The sequence below is a fragment of the Glossina fuscipes genome, unplaced genomic scaffold, assembly GCF_014805625.2.
Source record: "Glossina fuscipes isolate IAEA_lab_2018 unplaced genomic scaffold, Yale_Gfus_2 62, whole genome shotgun sequence".
In the NCBI taxonomy this organism is placed as follows: domain Eukaryota; kingdom Metazoa; phylum Arthropoda; class Insecta; order Diptera; family Glossinidae; genus Glossina; species Glossina fuscipes.
In genome coordinates, this window is record NW_023998434.1 from 364,624 (window position 1) to 389,783 (window position 25,160).

At 31.8% G+C, this 25,160-nt stretch overlaps 1 protein-coding gene and 1 long non-coding RNA gene across 2 annotated transcripts; one reads left to right on the top strand and one right to left on the bottom strand.

Annotated features, from left to right (window-relative positions):
* Positions 1-3,617: 3,617 nt before the first annotated feature.
* On the bottom strand, positions 3,618-10,692 carry LOC119638054. The gene is made up of 2 exons (XR_005247375.1): positions 10,395-10,692; positions 3,618-5,516 (listed from the first exon to the last, which is right to left on the bottom strand). It is a non-coding gene; the product is annotated as an uncharacterized LOC119638054 (long non-coding RNA).
* Positions 10,693-13,750: 3,058 nt separating this feature from the next.
* Positions 13,751-16,367, top strand: LOC119638055 (protein fork head). The gene is given in 1 exon segment (XM_038034649.1): positions 13,751-16,367. A coding segment is annotated over 1 exon segment (2,061 nt). The 5' UTR covers positions 13,751-13,891; the 3' UTR covers positions 15,953-16,367.
* The last annotated feature ends 8,793 nt before the right edge of the window (positions 16,368-25,160 follow it).

Here is a 25,160-nt window from a genome sequence, read left to right on the forward strand (position 1 = left end):
ATTTCATTGAGATATTGTTAATATTAACAAATATGATTGATATCATTAGTCAGTCCTTACTTTATTGTTAACAAATTGTCAATTTTGTTGTCGTGATAGAATAAATAGATAAAATCACTTACGCTGTCAAATTAACGGTAATATATATTGGCGCCATTTTCATATAGGTTTAATTAATTTACGATTTAAAAAAAAAAAAAAAAAACAGAAGAAAAAAACCTTTATATTATTTTACCCAATTCTTCGAATATTATTTAAAACTTCCCACACAATGACTTTACCAAGGAATTTATTCGAAAAAAAAAAATATTTGTATATATATATATATATATGAAAGAAAAGAAATTATAAAGAACCCTTCACTTAATTAACGAGTTGATGTTAAATCATGTGAAGTCATGCATATGAATTTTTTTTTTGTTTTTTATCTCCTACATGCTACTGGCAATGTTAAATATTGTGACTGGAATAAATGAATTTCGATTTGCTGAAACCGCGTTTATAGTAAAGTAATTGTAAAGAGTGAAGATAATGACGATAATGGAAATGTGAAAATTTTTAATTAAGTTTAAACAAATTTAATAGTTTAGACCAAATCACTTAACTCTTACCAATTCTTCATCTTTTTCTTCTTCTTTTTCGTTTCTTCTCATTCTTCTTCTATTACTTCTTCGTCTCTTTCTTATAATACATACATATTTGATTATATCTTGACAAGCTATGTGCGTGACTCTAAAGGCAATGTGCAATTGCAACCCAACACACACACACACACAAACTTCGCTTATTTACAGTTTTAAAATAGTGTAATGCATGCATAACAAGTACGAATAACAATTAACATAACGCTTGGTAAGAACTCCATAATTTACGTAACGACGCCAAAAACAAATGTGTTTAGTTTGCAAGTTACTTGGGAGAATCCTATTTAATGCCATTTAACAGCAAAAGAATCCAGACTAACTTCAGATCAAACTTTATTTTTTGTAGACAAATTCTAAGGATTAAGCAAAAAATCCCTATAGACAAACACGCCGGCAAGGAGACAGATTAGCAAAGTTGGATTTGTTGGTTAATCTAATTAATAAGAGTTAATAGTTCAATTAAAACCGTAATGCAGCTTGTACGACGATATACTCCACGACTAGAGTTAATAGAGTCACAGAATAGCTATCTTGAAAGTTTGAGATATTAAAATTATTCGATGGCTTAGGGGGGACGACTAGCATCGATTCACACCTTAAATCGTTAGGTTGAAGAAAATAGGAAATCTGTGGAAATTAAAATGTTGCGCTTTTTGAACAGCCCCGATCTGAACACTCAGCCCAAAACTGAGCCCAAAAAAAATTAGATATTATTTCATCATTTAGTTGATTGAACTGCAAGTCATTTTCTTAAATTTTATTTAGTTAGAGAATTAGTCGGAAATTAATTTATAGCGAATTGAAAATATCTGTAGCACTTACAAGATGTGATCGATTGCCAGATTCATGGAATTCTCGGCTTGCGAAGATTTTTTAATATTGTTTATTATTATTATTACTATTAATTAAGCGAGAAAAGTAATTTCTAAGATTTAAGCCTGGAAGCATTAGCAGCATTTAACGCTACCGACTGAAAACTCTACTGCACTTGAGAGATTTGAATCCATGATCATTGAATTAGTCAGTCGAAATGTGATCGTTTCTAAAAATTTCCCTTCAAAAGGCAAGATGGGATTGTATCCATTAGCATTAAACATGTTAGTCAGAATAATGGATTGGATATCTGAGTAATCTAGAGAAGTAGAAATTTCTAGATAAAGAGAAATTGACGAAGACGTGCCCGTCAGATTAATTGTGCCTTTGAAAAACCTTTTCTCGGAAACTATTCGCTTCAAAGTTAATTTGCTTTGCAAATTGAATTTTTCAAAATATTCGCGAGATCTTTAGGTCAAGCCGTTTATAGGTAACTCCGGCATCCTTTTCAATATCTCGCAAGATTTTTTTAACGCGGTTTATTGCATTTTACTGGGCGCCATTTTGATATCTATTTAATATCAGAATTGTTGGAGAAAAAGACCGGTTACGCATAAATTTCTTCGGAATATGAAAAACTACCATCGCCGTCTTGTCTCGGCCGATCAAAATACCATTATATTTCATAAAGTTATGACACCAGGACATACCAATGATATTTAAGAAGCGTAATGGATCGGCAAAATATGTTATACCTAATCTAGGATTTTTCAGTCTACTTGACTTGACCACATTACGCTGTTTTGTCAGCATTTACTTGACCGCTTTACACTAAAGAACTTTGTAGTCAAACTTTTCACCCTAATGCCATTTAATTTGAGATATTTAGTTAGTTGAAGGAAAGAAATAAAACAAAATGTTTTAATTTGTTGAAATAAGAATTTATATATATATATTTTCTCTTATTAACTTTTAAAAGACACATAAAACTGTATTAAATTAATTGCACATAATCAACACATTCTTAAAAAAAACAAATGGAAATGTGTAAAGATCTCAGCCAGAGAGAGAGAGAGAGAGAGAGAGAGAGAGAGAGAGAGAGAGAGAGAGAGCGAGAGACCATCCGGGCAATCATATAATACCATATCTTATATTGACTTAATGATAACCACATGAAAACATAGGACGCTCTTGAAGATAATACTTTACTAAAAAGATGTTAAAAAAGTTGCGGTAAGCAAATCATGTACACAGTATACTATATTATACGTACGACTGGTCTTTTGCAGGTAAGATTAGCAGGAGAAAACAAAACAAAAAAAAAAAAAAAGAAGACAAAAAAATTCAAAACAAAAATGATATCTCCCAGAAAATGTTGTAACTAACTGACTGATAATAAATAACGATGAGATGAGAAAAAGAAATGAAAAATAAAAAAAAAAATGAAACCTCTGATAAACAATCGACAAAAAGATAATACCAAGTAAGTAAGATGGGATAGTAAGTCAGCCGTTAAAACAATAAGGTGCACAAAAGGATTCTTATCTTATGTTAAAATAAAAAAAAAAATTTAGTAATTATAGCGAAGAGCTTTGAAAAGGAAGAAGTAAGAATGCGTTAAAAGTAATAATAAGATTAAGATATGAGTCATTTTGACTTTTGCTTTACTCAGAGCTTCTTAATTAATTTAAATCTAAAAAAATCACAATTCATTAATAAATTTAATTAAAAAAATTTCGCACCATAGAACGGACCTAAATAAATACGTATAATAATAGAGAAGAAGAAAATATTAAATATAAAATAAATAAAAATTTCAAAGATAAGCATATCGCTTAAGCAATACATTAAAGAATGATATAAGAAGTGCGAGGCAAAAAGAGGAGACGTTTTTTTCGGGGTTTCCTTAAATGCGTTTATCGTATCACGAATATAACGCAGCCTAAACAAGATGTGAAATACAAATAAATACATTTGTAATAAAAAATATCACATTTGTTTCTTTCATTGACGGCTGTGAACCTAACTAACCTAAGCAAATATTGTATAAGAAGAAATGCGCATATGTCTGACAATAGGGAAATACGCTTTTACCGCCATTTTTCCTTTCAACGACAACGCAATGTTTTTTTCTTTTTTTTTTTTGTTCTACCTGCTCTGCCTGCTCTGCCTGCTCTGCTAAAATTACAGTAATCATTGTGGCCGTTTTGAGATGCAATATTGCATTAGTTTATGCACGCGCGCTATGCGGTCATAAAAACAAAAGATATTTTATTATTTTCGTAAGCGGCGATTCAATGTTTTTTCTTTTTTTCTTTCTTTCTACATTCTTTCAATGAAAATATTTTCACGAGTTTATGTGCGGTTTTTCTATTTATGAGTATTAGCGAATGGGTAGACCAATAATTACTATTATTATGTATGTATGGCAGACATAACAAGTATATGCGAAGGACAATCGATATAGATAGATATTTGTTTTGTAACAGGTAGAAACTCAAACAATAAATGAATAATAAAAATCTATTAGAATTTCAGCAAAAAAAATTATTTTCGCCTTTTCAAGGATGAAAATCAGAAAGTATTAATAATTGGCAGGAGTTGGACTATACAGTGTTAAATGTCAAAAGCCTAGCATTATATTGGTGAGGAGCATGTGTGAATTAGAGCTAATTTAAGGTCAATGGTGTACTGGAAGTAAAGTTCAATTTCATTTGCGTCGTCCAGCGCCGTCAAGGATGTATCCATTGCATATTGGGGCAATTCAGTCAATGTTTTCTTCTCATCTCGGCAAATCCACCTTGCACAAGACAAGCCATTCAAATCTCCTGTTTATGTTAAGATTTACCATTCAATTTTATGTAAGGTCATGCATTCGTTCTTTCAGTTTAAGCACCTAGAAGCGCGCAGTCAAAGACTTCTTCATTCAAGTACATCACTGGTAAGGTCGATTCGTCTTTTTCGTTGGTCTGTCGTCGAGGCATCTATCCGTTCGATCGTGTTCCATGCTCATTAGTGTTGTCGGTCTGTCTGCCATCAAATAACACGCCCACAATTTATGAAATAGTGTTTAAGTATTTCCAACGCAACGGCGATTTTTACCTGATTACATAATAGATTGTCTGAAAAATACTAAATGTGTTGAAGGTATATGTGTTGTCATTAAAACTGCGCACGTTATTGTTCGATAACTTTGGATGATTTTCCTGACCCCCTCCAAAACTCCTTGTACAGTTGCTGTTTCAGAAATTCTAGCTGGTATAGCTTCAAAAAAATTCTTTTTATATTCATTGGATGGAAATTTTCAGGAAATTTTTGAAAAATCGAAGAAAATAGTACGACGACGATGTCAAGTTCTATTTTTACGTTGAAAGGAGCAATAGTTTTTGGATAAGTTATCCCAATGCCTGAAAGATCATTAACGATGTAAGCACGGAGGCACTCTGCCTCCTAAGTCTGCCTTGCTTTACGGCAATACAGTTGCGGATCTATTGTAATGTTTGGCTGAAGCAGTTACTTATGGGTGGTGTTCCTCGCATTCCTCCGAACTCCAAACTGTACTTAAACGATTCAAGTCTCTGTCGCTTCAATCATGGAAGCTCGTTACATTTATGTACATATTTGCAGGTAAAAATTCATTTGGGAAAATTTCCTCGCATCAGATCATTTGTACGGCCATCAAACAAGGAACTTTTGCTTACAGTTAGTTTTTTCCCTGGATTATGATGTTATGATCTTCGAGATGTCACGAGATGCCATAAAGCCTCCCGAAGCTGAAGATTTTCGCAAGCAATACTGTTGGTCGCATTTATGCCTTTGTTGAGAGGGAAAGAAATAACGCGGAATAAAACTCACTTTTTCGGAAGACCTTGTCTGCAGGCGTATACGACAACGATTCGTTTCATCGACTGGGGCTCACTCATCGCGAACGAAGAAACATTTTAAAAGTTTCTCGAGATTAAAAATTTTTTTACGAACAATCATACATACATTGCCCATAATGAATGATCGTGTGATAATCAATTTGCGTTAACTCATCGCTGTAATTATGAAAATTTGCTAAGCACGAGAAATGCAGATAGAAAGCAGACACATTAACATTAAATATATATATCTATATACATATATAAATAAATTTCGTAATTTGTTAAAATATATTTACAACTAATATTTATTAATATGCGCTAAAGCGTTTCTTATCTTCTTGCTCAAACATTTCGTTTCGCCAAAACTTTTTAATGGATTTATATTAGCATGAGGCCTATGTATGTATGTATGTATGTATGTATGCACATGTACATGTATGTTGAAATAAAGTTTTATTACGTGTTCTAATAAAATGTATTAATGTTTGTCAATGACTTTTAAGAAGTAATACATACATTTTCACATCTACATTTTAAAATAAACATATCTACATACATAAATACATAAATATGCGTACGACGTTATGTTTAAAATAAAAAAAAAAAAAATGAAAAATGATGTAACTAAATACGTACATAGGTATGTTTAAATACATATTATGTATGTATAAATAGTTGCAAACATGGCGAATACATATATGATAGTTTATACACACACATACAAACATATATAGAATAAATAGAAGATTCTCTAAATTCTTTCTTAGGAAATAAGTTAAACAATAAGAGTCTATTAAATTATGTGTAAACATTTACCACATTTTATATATAAAAATGTGTAAATATTTTTATATTTAACCAGGTATATATATATATATATCTTGCGTAATAGTGATTTGTGTTTATGTAAAAGCGATAATAATAACAATAGAAATTATTTTAAATCAAATAAACTTTGACTTTATAATTATATATATATACGTATAATATGCTCTTGAATAAAAAAAAAAAAAACGAAACAAGCGAGATGTTATTGATGGTGGGCGACAACAAGTCACTTTCTTTTTTTTTCCCCTTCTTTCTTAAGCATAATTCTTATAATTTTATTGAAAACATGCAATGTCGTCAGATATTTAAAGAGAATAAGGAAAGAAGGTTTATATCTCTCTCGTAGCTTCATATCGCCATCTTAGGCTTCCGAACTACTATAATTTTTGAGTATTTTTACAAGTTTCCTGACTCTAATAGTACAGTTTTTCTGTAATGAGAATTAGCGTGAAGACCAAGAAGGAAGGCAAAGCAACTTAAATATCAATCTTACGCTAATTTGCTTAACAAACACATACGTGCGCCAAAATTGTATAGTTGTTACCAAAGAAGCGCATATATAGTCCAGTTATGGAAAGAAGTTTATAGTCGGCTTAAAGAAAATTTTAGCTTCTGACGTCATCAAGGCGATTTTTCTATTAATTACGGATGTGTCAAAAGTTATCCAAGTGAGATAAACGTATGAAGTAACTAAATTCAATTTGTAATTGACACAATTTCGAAATATTTCTGAAATTTTTTTAAATTTCAAAACTTTCTCATCTTTGCGTTCATTTCAATATTCTAGGTATGGAGTAGTAACCCGGCCATATACTGGTAAAAATTTACTTGCAACCATTATTAACTTGTGTATTGTGGATAGTTTATAGCGCTAGACGTAAAGCGAAGATCGACTCGCTAGTGTGTGGTTACTTAGATTTGTGATCGGCACTGCCTTGTGTAAGGTAATCGATTGAAAGATACAGCGGGGATCGATCCACTTAATATATCAAACGCTCACCGTGTCATCTTCTTCGTCTATCGTGTACGCTCGAAGCCATATTTGGTTCGATTTGACAGCATTCTGTGAATGACTGTTCAACTTAAAAAAAATGTGCTCCCGATCCCTTGTTTTAATTACTTTAGGACATCGATTAATGCCGATTAACTGAAGAGCTTGACTTGAGAAAATTGAAAATCTCTCCAGAGCTTTGATTGTTTGAAAATGTGCAAGAATATATAGTTTTTGCCCGATCTCTATATACTTATTCGTATGTATAAGAAATCCCTTAGCAATGATTATGAGAACAAATGTCTAGGGACGGAATCTGCGTTACGTTTCAATTTAATTTGTAAACATTAACACTATGACGTAAATATATGTCGAGGTTCGCTACAATCATCTTCATTTTCACTTACGAAGGTCAAAAAAAAAGTAGAACAAATACTGAATGTTATAAAAGCTTTTCGTTGATCAAGAATTTATACGCGCGGCGAACGATAAAACTATACTTTCTATGCTATATTTCTGTTACGATTACGACCACTTTCAATATGGAAGCATTGAAAAAAAATAAATATATTTTTCTTTTTTTCCTAATTAGAGTTAGGCGCCGTCTCAGTTAAATCTCTTAAAATTTCCATTCAAACTGTTCTCAACCATAATACAAATCTATATACATATATATACATATCTATGTATGTATGAATGTGCACGAAACACATTACAATTACTGCCATTTTTTTTGTACCGTCGGCTTTCTTGCGTATGCGCAGTAAAAACTGAGCAATAAATGGTGAATTTCAATACTTTTCAGTCTCAAAATTTATTGATTTCTTATAACATGAATTTCTTTTTCGTTTTTTTTTTTTCATAAGAAAAACATTTGTGTGTGTGTGTAGTTGGATTTTAATAATATTATATGAGATATTTGTTTGGTTTGCATGCAAAATATCTTTACTTTTTGCAGGCAATTCTTTCGAAGAATAACTTAATTTACTTGACATGACAATACTTTTATGATTTTGATGTACAATTATTTAATTTGGTTATATATAACATTCTGAAAAATGATGGCTAATATAATATTGAAAAATTGTTCAAATTTTAAAAGATACTTTGAATCGATTATTGCTATCCCGCTACCGATAAAGCATAAAATAAAATATCAGTTAAAGAACATTTCGAGATTTTCCTTCATATTTCAATCTTAGCTATATATATATATACATATATACGGTATAGAAAATTTTGGAAAATTGTAGTAAAGTTTGCCTTTCTTTCTTTCTGAATTAAAATATTAAGGCGGAACTTGACATTTTACGACGTGTTCAAGAAATCGCTATCTATCACTTAGGAAAACTTGTCTACGCTTTCATATCAGTCATGATTTTGGACGTATGAAAATTCAATTGCTTTAAAGGATCAACCGAATATAAGTGTTATAAAGCTCAGAGAGACAACAATTGGCTCTCGTTACTCCTCTTTGAAATTTCTCAAAGTGTTCAAAATGATGGCAATACGATGAATACAGACTCCTTCACAGACTCTTCTAAATGCTTTTAGTTGATGTAACTGCGAGCGGAATGTAATCAAAGAGTGCACCTATAATCCGTAACAGGTAATGATTCGACTTTTGTTTAGTTAAAGATTATTATACTATTTTCAATTTTTGTAAGTGTGTCAATAACACAATTGGTGCTTAAGCTATGAAAATTGAGAGCAATGAGTTTAAATTAATATAACAAAAGTATTGATGAACATGGGTCATGATCTGATTTAGAATTGAGGATTGATACTTTAGTAAGGTGACAATGTCTTGAGTATTTTTTGAGCAATTTTCCCTTCAAAGATAGAGTGAGGAAAACAAAAACTCTTTTAATGCTTCATTATTATCTTACGCTAGTAGATGTCAATTGTTTCTTTTTTTTTTTTTTTAAAGACGTTTAGTGTGGCGACGATTGAATCTAATAATTTCTATTCATAGCTTCCTATCTATCCTTTAGAGGAGGAATTCCTTTGGCTATACACGCAACCTAGATTAAAATCAGTCCATGTATTCTTAATTTGTGCTAGTCAGCCTGAGCTAATTTAGTTCGCTAATCCCCCCGCCCCTTCGCTATTTGCTTGACATTTTACACGTTCTTGATAAACTAAATCTTGTTCTTCCTGATGAAATCGCCCAGATTCGATTTAAAAAATGCGGTGATCTGTCGAAGTTTTACAATTATTTTTAGTTTATTGTCTTTTCAATATCACAAGGAATTGCTTTCTTTTAAATGTGTTATTATAATCAAAGCATAGATTATTCTATTTAGTAATTTAGTTGAAAATTTTAGAATCGAAGAAGTGAAACTTGACAGTTAATAAGGAGAACTTATTGCTAAGATGTATCTTTAATATTGGCCGGGCAACTTTAGCCCTATTCGGGAATCTCTGGCAAAGACTTTTAAACTTAAGTTCACTTATTGTCTTGGCGACTTCTAAGAACAGATGACAGACAGACATGACGTGATGAATAGATGTAATCTTAAGCTGACCACATGTATGTATATATATATACTAGTTATCGGGAGAACTTTTTCTTAAAACTCTTGCTCACATATCTTGCCTATATATGTACGTATACTTTCCTGACATGGATGAAAGTAAATTGAACATAGGGTTTGAGCATATTTTTTAAACAAAAAGATGACAGACATTAAATCACATATGCTTTCACGAGACCTACTTTAGCCTACACGAAAAAACTTATTTGATACTGTATATATTGTATGTATGTATGCATGTATGTATGTATGTATATATACGTGGACATTGTAACATGGATTCTCGGACGGATATTTCGCACTTTTATAAATGGAACGATAAATACCTCCCATCATTTGTTATTGTATTTAACAAAAAAAAATTCAAATTTGGTAATAAGTATCCAAAATTTGACCTAAAAGGGTATGTAGGTTGACGTAGTGGAGGCACTTATGAACAATTTCATTTTAATAACAGTTTTTCCTTAAACTATATATATGTATGTATATATATATATATATATATATATATATAAGAAACGATCAGATACAACTATGGAAATCATTATATATGTTTACCGCGAAGCTATTAAAAGCTATTCAAATTATAAAACCAGCACGAGGTCTGTCTGAGATAACATCTGTCTCAGTTAACATTTCTTCTATGATTTTCGGCGGTTAATTGGAATTAATTTTGATCTTAATTCATACCCTTCGAGAATTCATTAACCTTTACCTAGTAAAAAATTTCAACAAATCGCAAAATTGTTTCACGTTCAAGACTAAAAATAAATTCCTGCGACAAATGCTTAAAATTGGCATAACTTGGTCTTGGATCTAAAGGTAACTGTCCGTTACCGAGTAATTAATTAAATTTTAAGCCCTACGCATTGCTTAGCACTGCGTTAATAAACACGGTTTATAATTATGATGTCTACACTTTTTTTTGGAGAGGACACAGTTTAAAAAGTGATCTGTATGTAAACTTGCTTATGATAATCTCACTTGTTTTCGTTTTTTTTTTTTTTTTTTCTTATTATTATTTTTATACAGAATAGTGGATAAAATCATCAAAAACGTAAGTAGTACAAGTTTCTTCCCATTTTCTTTTCTTTTTCTTAATAAATCCACAAAAGCGTAAAAATGTTTACTACAGTTTTTCAAAAACACTTAAAATTTTGTGTCTTTTGTTTTGATTTTCTCTTATTTTAATAAATAAATTTTGTCTTGTTGTGTAAAATTTCTATGCCATTTTACTTGACGAGAATCAGGCTATTTCTCCTTTTTTTTAGTTTTCTCAATAGCACAATTATTGGAATTTGCAAAATTCTTTCCGTGTGTAATAACGCGTCTATTACCGTTTTATGATGTGCTGTGTGTTACGTGAAAACGAATGTGACATTGGGTTTTGTAATGTTGCAAAACACCAAAAACACCGAGACCATTCAACCGAACAAAACGACCAATATATACAATCAACCATCATCAGCACCACCATCATCGTCACCACCATAATCAACGCCTTAACCTCAGCCATGAAAATTGAAAATACAAAAAAGAAAAAACCATTTAACCACGCTTACAAACGACAGCAACAATCAACTCTCCAAATAGAAAACTTTAATAAAATGTCGTCTTCCCCCACAACAAGGAAAAACAAAAAAAAAAAAAACAAACACAGAACGTTCAGAACTCAATATGTAAAGCAATTTGAAACATACAAAAAACCCGGCAGCAGAAAAACGAAAAAAAAAGAAAAAAACATTTTTTTTAAATATAAATCGTAAGGGTTTGATAAAAACTATACCAAGAGGTTTTTGACTGATTTTTAGACAAAAACCATTATAAAGTATTAGAAAAGAAGAAGAAGAAACAAAGAAAAACAAAAAAAATAAAAAATAAATTGAGTAGCTTTCTACACGAAGCTGATGCCATTCTCTACGTAAACATTGAAACTGCAATTCTACAGAGGAGTAACGCCAGCAGCTCTGCGGCAGTTAACAGTTTTTTTTTTTTTTTTTATATATGTAGGTTAAAAAACAAAATCGAGAAAATCATATGTCAAGACTACAGCTGCCTCTTTATTAAAGTTTTATTTATTTATTTATTTATTATTATTATTATTATTAATTTTTTTTTTCTTTTTATTCTATTATCGATTTACTTTTTTAGGGGTATAGAAATTTTATGCGCGCGTGTATTCGTAGATAGATACGTGTACTTATATATAAAATAATTACCGGCTCTCTTAAAAAAAAAAAATAAAAAAATAAAATAAAATAAAAACAAAAATAAAAGAATACATTTAACTGCAATTTTCATAAAAATGGTTGCAAACACCCCGACAAATCTTGTTACACAGCCATAGTAGAACAGATAATCACTCAACACATGCATACTTTGTCAGAGATAAAAGCATTTCAAGTTGTAAAGCAATTTTGTCTATCTATTTTCAATTTCCATATGTGTGTACGTACGTGCGTGCGATGAAATGTATGCCTGTGCTTGTGTGCATGTATGTATGCATGTGTACATGTGTGCAACTGTATGCGAGAGTATAAAGAGAAATATGTACAACGTACACATCTATGTGAGCATAAAGGGGAGTTACTTTATTAATTTGCCTAACTCCTCCCTTAAAAAAAAATGTGAAGCCAGACAATTCTCCTCCATTTCATAGAGAGTTAGTTCATCAAGCCGATATTAAACCAATACGCAAGCGCTTTACAATATTTTTTGCTTCGTTAAGAGAGTGAAACAATCTTATGAGAGTCTACGACAGCGTCAAAATTATTAGTTAACTCTGCTCTAATGCATTACGTTCGGACAGAGAGTATTTTTGATTTAAACACTATATTCATTTCGCTTACTCTTTACAGTTTCAAAAGTAATAAGCAAGACTGGTGGTTGCATTGGTTAGTTTAAATATTATCTCCTAAGTACATATTCACACACTCTTAGGTACATATTAAGCACGAAACTGTCATTTTAGCTTTAGTAGAAGCATCGAAGTGAGAAAAAGAAGGTGGTAGCACGAAATGTAAGCCTCTCCTACATACACATAAGCACAACCAAGCGTACGTATACGCGTAAACGACATATCTTGTTCATCTGAAGTTGTGTCAGCAGCATTTTACTCGTGCATACACACATATTCACACACACACACACATATATATATATATATATATATATATATATATATATATACGCATATATAGATATATATATCCGTGAACATATACACATGCATATATACACAAACGGGCACGCATACATCACCATTACAGTGTATAATATGACGCGTGTTGTATGGCATTAACATTGTATTGTATTGTTTTGTAGCGGACCCAGCCGTACAGCCAGCCAGTCAGCCAGCAAGCACTTGAGTACTTGGGCCTGGACAATATTTGTTAGCAAGCCAAATAGTAAGCAAGCATTCCCCTCTGCAAACAGTCGAATTCAAGAGCTCAAGCCAAAGAGTACTCGAGCGCACCAGAAAAACATTCAATCAAGCTGGCAAGCAAGTAAAGGCATAGCAAGCTAGCAAAGTAAACCGTCATCCCGTCGTGTTGTAATCGTATGTGTCTCAAAATTTCAGACAGTGAATTTTATATATATATATATATCAAAATTAAAAAAAAAAAAAAAAAAAAAAAAAAGTTTTTTAAAGGAAATTTTAATTAAAAAAAAAAAAATTTCCCAAAAAAAAATTAAATAAAAAAAAAAAAAAAAAAAAAAACAGAGAAAATTTTTTCTATTTAAATCCCCAAAATAAATAAATTGATAAAATAAATTATATGAGAAGTGTTTTAAATACATATATAAATATATATATATACATATATATATGTGTACATACATCCATACAGCAATCATTTAAAGCAAACAAAGTGTAACATGTATCGGTTGTTCGCAGTGAGTTGTTAGGTGAATGCAAATGTGTACAGTTTCAAGTTATTTGTATTAAAGTGACGTCATAATGCAATTAACCAACGATTTAAACAAAGAATTCATAAGAATTACGTTAATTATAAAAATTTAAAATAGTAAAAGCAAAAAAAAAAAAAAAAAACAAAAAAAAGAAGGTAAAAAAAACCAACAAACTAAGGAATTTTTTCATATTTAAAATTTTTCACTTCGTCGCAAAGGTTGAAAAAAAACGGCATCATAACGGCTCAACTTTTGAATAGTTTTCTTAAGGGATCGCCCCACCAAACGACGATCGATATTATGCAGAAATTGTACTCAGAGACCCCGACTAGCGGTCCGGTTAGTATGACCAGTCAGTCGGGGGCCTCAGGCGGAGGCGGTGGTAATGGCGCAGGTGGCGGGGGAGGTGGGAGTAGTGGGAATAGCTCTAACAATCCGAATAATAATATTGCTAATGCCTCCAATCCAGGTGGTAATATGAGTCCACTAGCTCGTGCTCCTTACACCATGAATGCCATGAACATGCCCGTCGGCGGCGGTATGTCGTCGGTATCGCCACAAACAGCCGCCACGTTCGGATCAAGTGTATTGGATTCGGCGGCCGCAGTAGCCAGCATGGGTAGTAGTATGGGTGCAGCCGCGGCAATGAATTCCATGGCTGGCAATTGCATGACTCCCAGTAGCATGGGTTATGCGTCCATGGGTTCGCCGTTAGCGCAAATGGGCAATTGTATGGGCGCCGCGGGTATGTCAACAATGGCTGCCATGAGTGGTTACAGTTCGATGGCTTCTACAACGAGTGCTCGTGATTTAGATACTGGTTCTCCCAGTTTAAATAGATCGCGTGTCGAAAAACCTACCACGTACAGGCGCAGTTATACGCATGCCAAACCGCCCTATTCTTACATCTCACTGATCACAATGGCCATACAAAATAATCCCTCACGCATGCTCACATTATCTGAAATTTATCAATTTATTATGGATTTGTTTCCTTTCTATCGACAAAACCAACAGCGTTGGCAGAATTCGATACGGCACTCGCTCTCCTTTAATGATTGTTTTGTTAAAATACCGCGTACTCCGGATAAACCGGGAAAAGGTTCATTTTGGACCCTACATCCAGAATCGGGTAATATGTTTGAGAATGGTTGCTATCTGAGGCGGCAGAAACGTTTCAAAGACGAAAAGAAAGAAGCTCAACGTCAATTGCACAAAAGTCCTTCTCATAGCAGCATGGAGGCCACGTCGCCTGGTAAGAAGGATCACGAAGATTCCCATCATATGCACCATCATCATCACAGCCGTCTCGATCATCATCAGCTGCATCATCATCATAAAGATAGCGGTTTGGGTGGGACGGCCGGTGTTTTAGGATCAGGTCATAGTAAAGATGCCGAAGCGTTAGCCATGCTGCACGCCAATGCAGAATTGGCTTGTTTAGGGCAACAGGCGGCACAGCATGCTCCATCCCACCATCACCAGCATCATCAGCTACAACAAGAAGAACTGTCCAGTATAACAAGCATGGTGAACCGGTGCCACCCGTCTTTAATTAGTGATTATCATACGTCAATGCATCATTTGAAGCAAGAACCCTCCGGTTATGCACCGCCCAGTCATCCATTCTCAATTAATCGCCTGCTGCCTACCGAATCGAAAGCCGATATAAAAATGTACGATATGAGCCAATACGCCGGCTATAATGCGCTGAGTCCGTTAACCAATTCGCATGCTGCTCTGGGCCAAGAATCCTATTATCAAAGTTTGGGTTATCATGCTCCAGCTGGTACGACCAGCTTGTGACATCACCAGTATCCATTGGCTTAAGGAAGAGCGGAACAGATGCTGCGTCATAGCAATGCTACAAGTAATAACAATCATAACAATAATAATAACAATAGTGGCACTGGCAGCATCTCAACACACCATCAGCATCAGCAAACGGCGCAACAACATCAAACAGAAGATAGTCTTACGCAACAATCGCATCAACAGACGCAGCAACATCAAGTATCATCAGCAGCCATAGCGGCAACTGCATTTCAACAAAAATCGAAAGCAGCAGCAGCGGCAGCTTACTTCTCTAACAAACATTACGGGCATCATGTAAATATGACTCAAAAATTAATGTCCGCCGGCTGTGTGGGCGGTGCGGGCAGTGGGCAATTGTCGCCAAGCGACTTGCATGAAGATTCCTCGAATGTAACAAACGATTTAAATGATGACCAAGCTTATCAGCAGCATCAACAACAACTTTACAATAATTACCAGCAATATGCCGCAGCTGCTAGCAGTTATCGAAATTGGAATCATTCGTTGTCACTCAATGGAGCCGCCGCCTTACAAAATCTTCTTTAGCATTAAACAAAAAACTCATCCCTGCTATGAGAAAAAAACTAACAACAACAACAACAACAACAATAATAATAATGAATTTTCTTTGTCTACGTAACATCATGGTTTTAATTAACGCGTGCATGACTTGACGTTCAAAGTTAGCGAAATTTTAGCACTTGAACGAGAAAAGCCAATGTATGAAGATGCTATGTGGCTTGCAGAGAAGATCTTTTAAATCTCATTAGAGCGTTGTTTGGCACCTTCACGTTCATTCATCATTGCAAAGAGAGGAGAAAGCTAAAGAGGAAATGATTGATACTCTCAATCTTTTAAGTGAAGTGTGAGTGTATAACCGCATAGACTTTTTAAAACACAAAGTTTCCAAAACATATTCTCGTTAATTTTATATTTAATGAAAAAAGAAAAAAAAAAAAACAAAGAAGAAAAATCTCAAAGTTTTTGTAAATATTTTTTTTTAAGAATTTTTTTTTTATACTTTTTCACCTTTTTTTTTTTAATTTTATGTTTCCACAATTTTTGTTGAGCAATACATTTTCGATTGAAAAGTCCGCTTTTCTTTTAATTAAACTTATATATATATATATAACTTGTATATGAAGGGTAGTGGGACTTTTTAAGCAGAGCAATCAAAAGTGATGTAGTTTTAAGAATATTTTATTTATCATTTTCTTTTATTTTTCTATTCATCAAAAAAAAAAAAAAAAAAAAAAAAATTTAAATTTTGCCGTGCCATTTATTAAAGGTCATACATAAATCATTTTTCAGACTCTTTTCGTAAATTAATTTTTAAGATAAAAATTCCTTACAGAATTTTTATTAAACAATGGCAATCGAATTAATTAATTTTTTTTTTTTTTCATTTTCTTGTAAATCTTGAACAAAACTTATTATCTATTTTTCTTTAACAATTTTTTATTCAGTTTGTATTTTTATAATTTTTTACAACATTCCCGAGTGAAAGTTTCCGTATTTAATATTTCAAGCAAACAAAATTTGTCAATGATTAAGAAACGGAAGTAAAGAAAGTGAAAAGTTTGCCTTATGGAATATCTTGTTAGTATGCTTATCGGTACCTACGTACTATCCTGAAATATTTTTTCATTCAGATAAGTTGTTGATGAAGAAGCCGTGCAAGAAAGGCGGCGCATTACAGGAAAACCACTGACACTGTAGAATTTAGATTAACTTTCTTCGTCTCACGGTAAAGGCCTTCAAAATCGTTACCAATATTGTAGAGCAACAAGAGAGCGGCGTGTTGAGTTTTGATGTTTTCAAATATCTTGTCTTCAGGCTAGATTCATGGTATCAATGGTTATCGAAACACTACTATTCCCCTGACAGAAATTGCGATTTACGTTACTAACACAAGAGCGGCTTTTATTGAGGAAATTTTGCCAATTCGGACTTGGACAGCTTTAGAAAAATTTCTTTCACCCCGATTACACTGGTTACATTAATACCATCAGCCCATAAACTTTCTGAACAGATTAAGCTTCGAATTGAAAACGAAACAACATCGTATAGTACGCCTCGTCCTAGAGTAAATAGCAAAAGTTTTGGATTAAATGATGTCCTTGAGAAGACAGTAATATTACCATGCACTTGTCCTACTCATCTCTTAGGTTGTGTTCGTCCAGATACAAGACGTTCATTAATAACTCCTTCCTATTGCGGAAAATCACGGATCTTCATCTCTATGACTACGCTAGTTCTATGTGACCCTGTACGATAAACTTGTTTTAGGTTTCAGAAAGAGAGTTAGAGACCTTCTTCAAGCTTACGCTTTACAAGTTAGATTGCAGCTATGAAAGTATTCTATTATATTAATAGAAAATGCGGATTTGAGCCTAGCAAGTGGACTTAGTTCTAATTCTTTTTATTGCGAGGGTCAGCTTATTAATAATAATTCAATTCAAACAAAGCGACGGCAACTGTGCAATAAAATGCTTGCGCTGCAGAGACGCAGCAATTTACATGAGTTCAGCTATGCCTGCCCTCAACCTTCCTCTATGTTGTTAAGTCATAAACACAGCTAAAGGATATACTTCTATATTTTCAATTCTAGCATCCAACACCAGGCATTAGAAAACCCATAAACAGCCTTTAAAGCGTTACATAAATATCAATTTGAAAGTAGGCGCAGACTTTACCTTTCCTGAACACCATGTTTTTTAAAACTTTTCAAATTATCCCCAGATGTTTGCAAAAATAAATCGTTACAATGCAGTGCAGTCTTAGAAACTGGCTAGAAGAGATTCTTCGCACAACAGCCTATCATTTATCTTCATCTAGATTTTAAACGGAAAGGAAGGGTTGTTAGGGCAATAACGTCTAATTTAGTGGATCTAATTATTAGAAAGAGAAGTTTGATGCATGCACACAATGTCCTTTACATTTCCAATAAATGATTTGCTCAATCTTTCCTCTCCGCTTACCTAGGCATCCATCGTATGAAGCACGGGAAAAAAATGTTGAGATATTTTTGTCACTAAATTGTTTTTTTTTTTTTTTCTCATATATTAAATATTTTTCAATTACATATTTAAATGTTTTCATGCGTCAAGATTACTTCAGACTATTTGGATTTGACATCAAAGCTTTTGATATTATTTTGTACAAAATGTTTAACTAATAGATGAGTAATTCTCTTAAATAGTTTAAATTAATTAGTTTGCTGTCAAAGTGAAGGTATATATATGAAGGTTTGGTAGTATTTTCCCACACTTCAGGTATGGTCATACAGCTATTCAAGATTTATGACGATCAAATCAAAGCTTTTTTCGACGAGAAGAACAACTGAAAGGCGAGACCTAATCTCAAGGTTGTTCAATCAACTCTTTCGAGCGATTTTACATTCGAAATTGAATTGAGTTTACCTATCGAGTAACGTGTAGACTTAACAAATAATACTGTAGTGTGGAAATTTAAATTGTAAATTCTTCATTGTAAATATATATGTAAAAATTGCACTATTTTAAAGGGTAATGTCGTACTTAAACCGGATGAACCTTTAGAAAACTTGAGTTCCTTTAGACTCCTATGCCGTCCTTGTGTTTTTGCACCAAGTCCCATGTCTACAATACATATATATATATATATATATGTATTTGAAATCATTAATTAACTAATTAGTGGCATGCAAAGAGACCGCAGAGGGAGGGCTATAATGGAGAAATGAGAATATGAGCCCGAAATGTTGTCAGAAGGCGTAATGGTGCTTATTTCAAATTTTTGATTTTCAAAGTTTTAGAAAAAAGTTTTGCAGATTTTATTTCTTTAGAATTTCTATCGTTTTATTTAATGCGTTTTCAAGCCTTTTAATTTCACAGTTGATTGAATAAAAATACAAACTTGTATAAAAAACCTATTCATTGCAAAAAAAAAAAAAAATAAAAATAAAAATAAAAAAAAAAAAATTAATAAATACTTGTAAAGTTTTTTTTATTATTATTATTATTGTATTAAATAATAAGCAGAAGAATTGTAATGTTTTAAAATTTATGTATGAAAAATAAGCATAATTAGTATATAAAATAAACAAAAAACAAAAAAAAAAGCAAAAAAAAAATGAAGACAAAATCAACCATTACATGCAATTATTATCTAATAATTAATAAATTAAATATAAATAAATTATAAAGCAAACAAAGTTAGTTTTTTTAATGCAAAATTCACATAAAATGCCAGCGAAGAAAAAACGAAATTAATAAAAGAAAAATATATTATATATAAAAGAAGCAAAAAAAAAAACCCAAGCACAAATACTAAAAGCTAAGCTAAATAAAACAGTTGTAAGGAAAAAACAAAAAATACATAAAATATACAACAAATAAAAAAACAAAAAAAAAAACAAAAAAAACTCTTTTCATATTAAACGTAAACAACAAAAACTCAAAAACTTGTTAATAATTGTCTTGTAAATTACAAATAAAATCTAAACTTAAATTTAGTTAAAATTTAATAAAAAAAAAAAAACAAAAAAACAAAAAAGATTAATAAATATATGAAAAAAAAAAAACTTTAATTCCCTAAAAAATTAATCAAGCCATGTGTGTATTTATATATATAAATGAAGGTAAATAGAAACATGAAAAAGAAAAAGAGAGAGACAAAAGGACAAAGGCAAAGAGAGAGAGAGCGAGAGAGAGGAGGGGAGAATTTTATGTAATTTAATACAAGCCACTGACCTTTAACAATTCAAATTGTATTGAAAGGGGGCTGAGAATGAATGGCTTTCTGAAGAGAAATTCCTTCAATAAGTTGTGAATGCATTGATAGGCAAGCGATACTATCATAAAATAAACATAATTATCAATTAAACAATCATTCAGACGCATATTTACTTAAACGACAGACCATACAGATAACAATTGAAACGAATTGAGCGTTAGGAACTTAAATCGTTTAGGAACAATGTGTTTATTATTTTTTTATTTATTTATTTTTTTTTCCTTTTCTTTTGGGAACATTTTGATTTTAGTCTAGAAAAACTTTTAACAAAAAAAAATCTTTCCAATCTTTGCAACTATTTCCGGTCGAAAAAAATATTCCAGTTTTTTTCCTTTTTTTTTTTGTTTTTTCTTAGAAGCATTTTTCAAAAAATTCCTATATATAGAGACAGAAAGAAGTATGTATGTATGTACATGTTAGCCTTTAGTGAGATAAGAAAATATATTTCTCTTATTTACAATTAATATAAATAACCGCAATGACAAGTTTTGAACGTATAGAGGTATAAAATAATAGTGTCACCGATAATTCAAGTAATGAATGCCCGTTTTTTTATATCTCGTATTTGACAAGCAGTTGTCGCTTGCAATTGAAATTTTTATTAAGTTTTTTTTTGCTTTCTTCTTCATAATACTATGTAACTGTTCAAGGATTGATTTGGAAGTTGTTTAGCACCATTTCCTTTACATCTTCTTCGAGTGAGCAGTTTTTTTTATTCACTCTTATATTGAACGCAATTATGATCTGACTTCGGCATTACTTTAGCGATCTACTACTAAGAGTTCATTCAGTCTGTCAATTGGTTTTCTTAAATCATTTCATTTTTAACAAAACGAATTTTCTTTTGTTTAGGGTAAGCTTAATAAAAAGTTAGAAGCAGATCGTTTGAAGAAGTCGCTGCTGTAAACTGATATCTGCATTGTAAGACATAAAAGGTGTTTAGAAGATAGGAGAACAAAACAATTTTCTTTTTTTTTTTTAATTTGTCATCCATTGCATGTGCCCTGATAGTATTATAGAAAACTTCTCATCGATTCGTAGGGTCTCTAGATATCTATCCCACTTTTAAGAAATTTCAAAAGATCCCAACTCTGCTTTGAATAGACGTAAACGTTTTATGGATTACAAGTTTTAATGGAGTTGCAATCCGATCTACACAATTCCAAACGCATAATGACTTGCTAAATTTCTATTGTATGACCTTGATAGTCTCGAACGATAAAAGTACTTAAGCTGTTGATTCTCGCTAGCTATTGGCAACAGCCTCTCTTTCTTCTACGCAACTCTAAGCGCACAATCGATGAAAACCGAATATATCTCATAAAGGTACAGAAAACTTTACTATATACAAAATATATTTTAAGAAAAATTTCGCTTGAAATAATTTATGGAAATAATTCTCCTAATTTATATATATATATATGAATATATATATACACACATTTATATATTAATATACTTTTTATGCCTATATACAGCAGTGATATAATAGCTAACTGCAAGAAATTTGGAATAGGTTGGGTTATCTTTTTAGATCGTAATGGGGTTCTCATGAAATAGTTTTATGAAAGGAATGCTTTCATGCCTTTCGTAAGGACAATAGATGAACAAATTTATTAGGCGAAATGATTTAGGGTATTTCTAAGTTGGCCTTGCCTAACTATAACGTTTTTATTTATTGTGATGAAAATATGTTGTTTACACTGCTATATTGCTGCTATTGAATAAATATGAATTAAACGTCGGAAAGATGTCGTATTCGTCTAGAAGATCATATTTGCTTTTGCTTTTTATGCCCTACATCATTAGTGGCCAAAGCCAAAAGGGCTTGTGATGGGTCCATTTTCAATTATATCAATCGATGTGGAATCCTTTTACTGAATCGATTTCAAAACTACTTCTACAGTTTACCCATCTATTCACCTGTCTGCCTAATACTTGTCCATGTGTGCTTGGGTTCAACCTACAACTGGCACGAGTTCGTGATATTTTGATAAAATTTATTACACTAACATGTTTTGAGACAAGGAATGTTTAAGTCCGACATAAAGACGGACGAATCGCATATTCGCTCTAATCCAGGCTTATGAACTTAAACGTGGATTATATGCCTTCTGACTAAACTTAAGGCATATGCAAGCGAATCTTACAGTTAAGTGCAAATCGAATTAAATAATAAAGCTATTCTGGGTTACTCAGGAATGCAAAACCATCGCACATAGTGATTCAGAAATGAAAATGGATCAGTTTAATACTTAGAATGCGATTTTTAAAAATAATTTCATTAAATTTTCGAATCGTGTTAGACTTTTCAATTGATTAACAAGACAACAACTTTCTAGAATTTTTCTAGAAAACTCCTAAAGAGCCCACTTTTCAAAATTGTGTCTAAGAAAACATTTAGAACTTTACGCGCCAAGTGTCTCCTTTCTATACCAGTTTTTGTCATTTCGATAACATTAATGACTAAGCAGACGGCGGAATCGATAGACAGGCGTTTAAAATAAAATCTTAGGCTTAATAAGAATATATATATGAGATTTCTTATGCCTGACGTGGAACGATAAAATTTCTTCATTCTTCACTTTTTATGCATTGATTTACTCTTTCGCTATAAACAAAAGAAGCAATCTATTATAATTTATGTGAAAAGATGACTTTAAACAATACTTGCTGATGTAAAAATTTTTTCCTATATTTTGTGCAAGTTGATGTCAATGGCGTCTATCACTTTAATTTTCAATAGAAAACCTATCTACATATGTAACTGGTATTGTATCAATATTGCTATTCTTGTTGTTGTTATCATTCGTATTCGATAATACAAGTAAGTGGGTGGGTGGTTTTTGGTTTCAATTTTAAATGGTGTGGTATGCCGTAGATGAGGGTTAAACTTTGTCTTCTTCATTTTATGCTTTTCTTATTCAATTTTTATGCACATATATATTTATGTATATATGTATATGTATAAATTTGATGCGTTAGACATGCGCTCTAAAATTAAAATGCAAAAGAAAAAAAAACATATACAAGCGTATTTTATATACGTATAATACATATTTACATATACAAAATACAACATATATTTATGTACATATGTATATGTGTATATATATATATATATGCTTGCAACAAACTGTTTTTTTTTTCGATTTCTTATTTCTATACATACATACATACATTCATACATACATACATTCATTTTATTTTATAGGCATGTCTTTGCTTTTATTCCACATACCACGTACATACATATATACATATAGCTTATACTTGCGGCTATATGTGTGTTGTGTAGTTGTTTTACAAGTGTATTTGTATTTGTAAATAGATAAATCATTATTTGGCTTGTAGTCAGTTTATTGTACCCATTGTGTATACAATATATATAAATGAATGCATGCATGTGTGTGTGTATATATGCGTTTTTTTGTACTTTATATATATGTATTTTTTGCTTTTTTCATTACTCTACAGATTTTTTCTGTACACAATTAATTCCTGAGATAAAGTGAGTACGTAAGTGTAAGTGTGTTTGTATACTTTGAAAAGTGAAATGAGAAAATCTTTAATTTTGTAAAGTTTAATTTTTAACAAAGTAATAACAACAATAACAAAAATACACAACAGCAATTTCATATTTGTTTAAACAGTTGAGTTTTAATTGAATTTTCGGTTAAATGACATAAAAAGTTTAAAGAAGAAGACTTCATAAAACATACCTTAATTGTTATTATTGCTGCAATGGCTTTCAACTAAGGGAAAATATTGACATTTTGAAGAAATTACTTCTTTTTTTTTTCAGTATTATTTGAATTTTATCATCCACTGTTATATTCCTGCCCTTCCCTCGTTATTTTGTTCTGTTTGATAATTTCACAAGAGCCTATCACTTAGTCTATCACTGTAATTGGGAATTCTAGTTCTTTCTGGGCGTAAAGTATTATAATATGCGTAGACATTTGCCGTTTTTGCTCGTTCTTTTATTTCCTTTAGTTCTTTTCGCGGAATTCAAACTTTCATGCAACCTTTGTATCAGCCAAACTATTTTAAAAACAACTAATCAATCATCGAAGTGCCTTCGAATGCAGACAGTGACCATTCCACTCTACGTAGAAGACGAGAAAATTAATTTCATCTTTTATTGGTCATATCTTAACGATTTATTTGTAAATGTATTCTAATAACTGCGACTATAGGAACAACTTTTAACACATTCTTGAAGATTGTCGTTCATATCCCCTTACAACACTTATTTTCTTGGTTATTTAAGGCAAAATAGTTTATTGATATATAATGAAATGGACAGGCAAGAGCAAATTGGATTTTGGCAATGACTGTGCTTCCGAGATGCTTTCAGGTATGTGTAACTATTTTCCCAGGGCATTAATATGTTTCCGAAGCTCGATATCCACTTATAAACCTTACTACCTGTTGAGAGTTAATTAAATGTTTGCTCGGCATTTAACGGTCTAAGGAACTATGCTATGATCTGTGCCTGCATATGTATGTTTATTTGTTCGCAAAAGCTCGCATCTTATAGAATTTTCTCTAAACGATTTCCAAGTGCTTAATAAACTTTAACGGTTCAGTCTGACTAACTTATTATGTCCGTAAGCGTCCTCTCAGAGCTCAAACATTGCTAAACCATTTTTAGACTGTCAATGATCAATTAGACTATAATCACAAGTCGATTCGGATACTGATTTTCACATTTCCTTCCAGACATTCAAAGATCTGTTAAATTCTAGACTGACTTACGCTTACTAATTTCATTCATTACTAAGAAGTCCGATATTTCCGAAATACCTTCTAAATGTAAAGCAAAATTTTATGTATTGTAGTCCTGTTTATGCCTATATACTTTTTCCAATATTTATACTTGTCTGGGTGACCCATATACTGTAATTTTAAAATAGACGGGAAAGTCTTTCAATTAGATTCGCAAAATTTTATTAAAAATGTTTGAAGGAGTGGA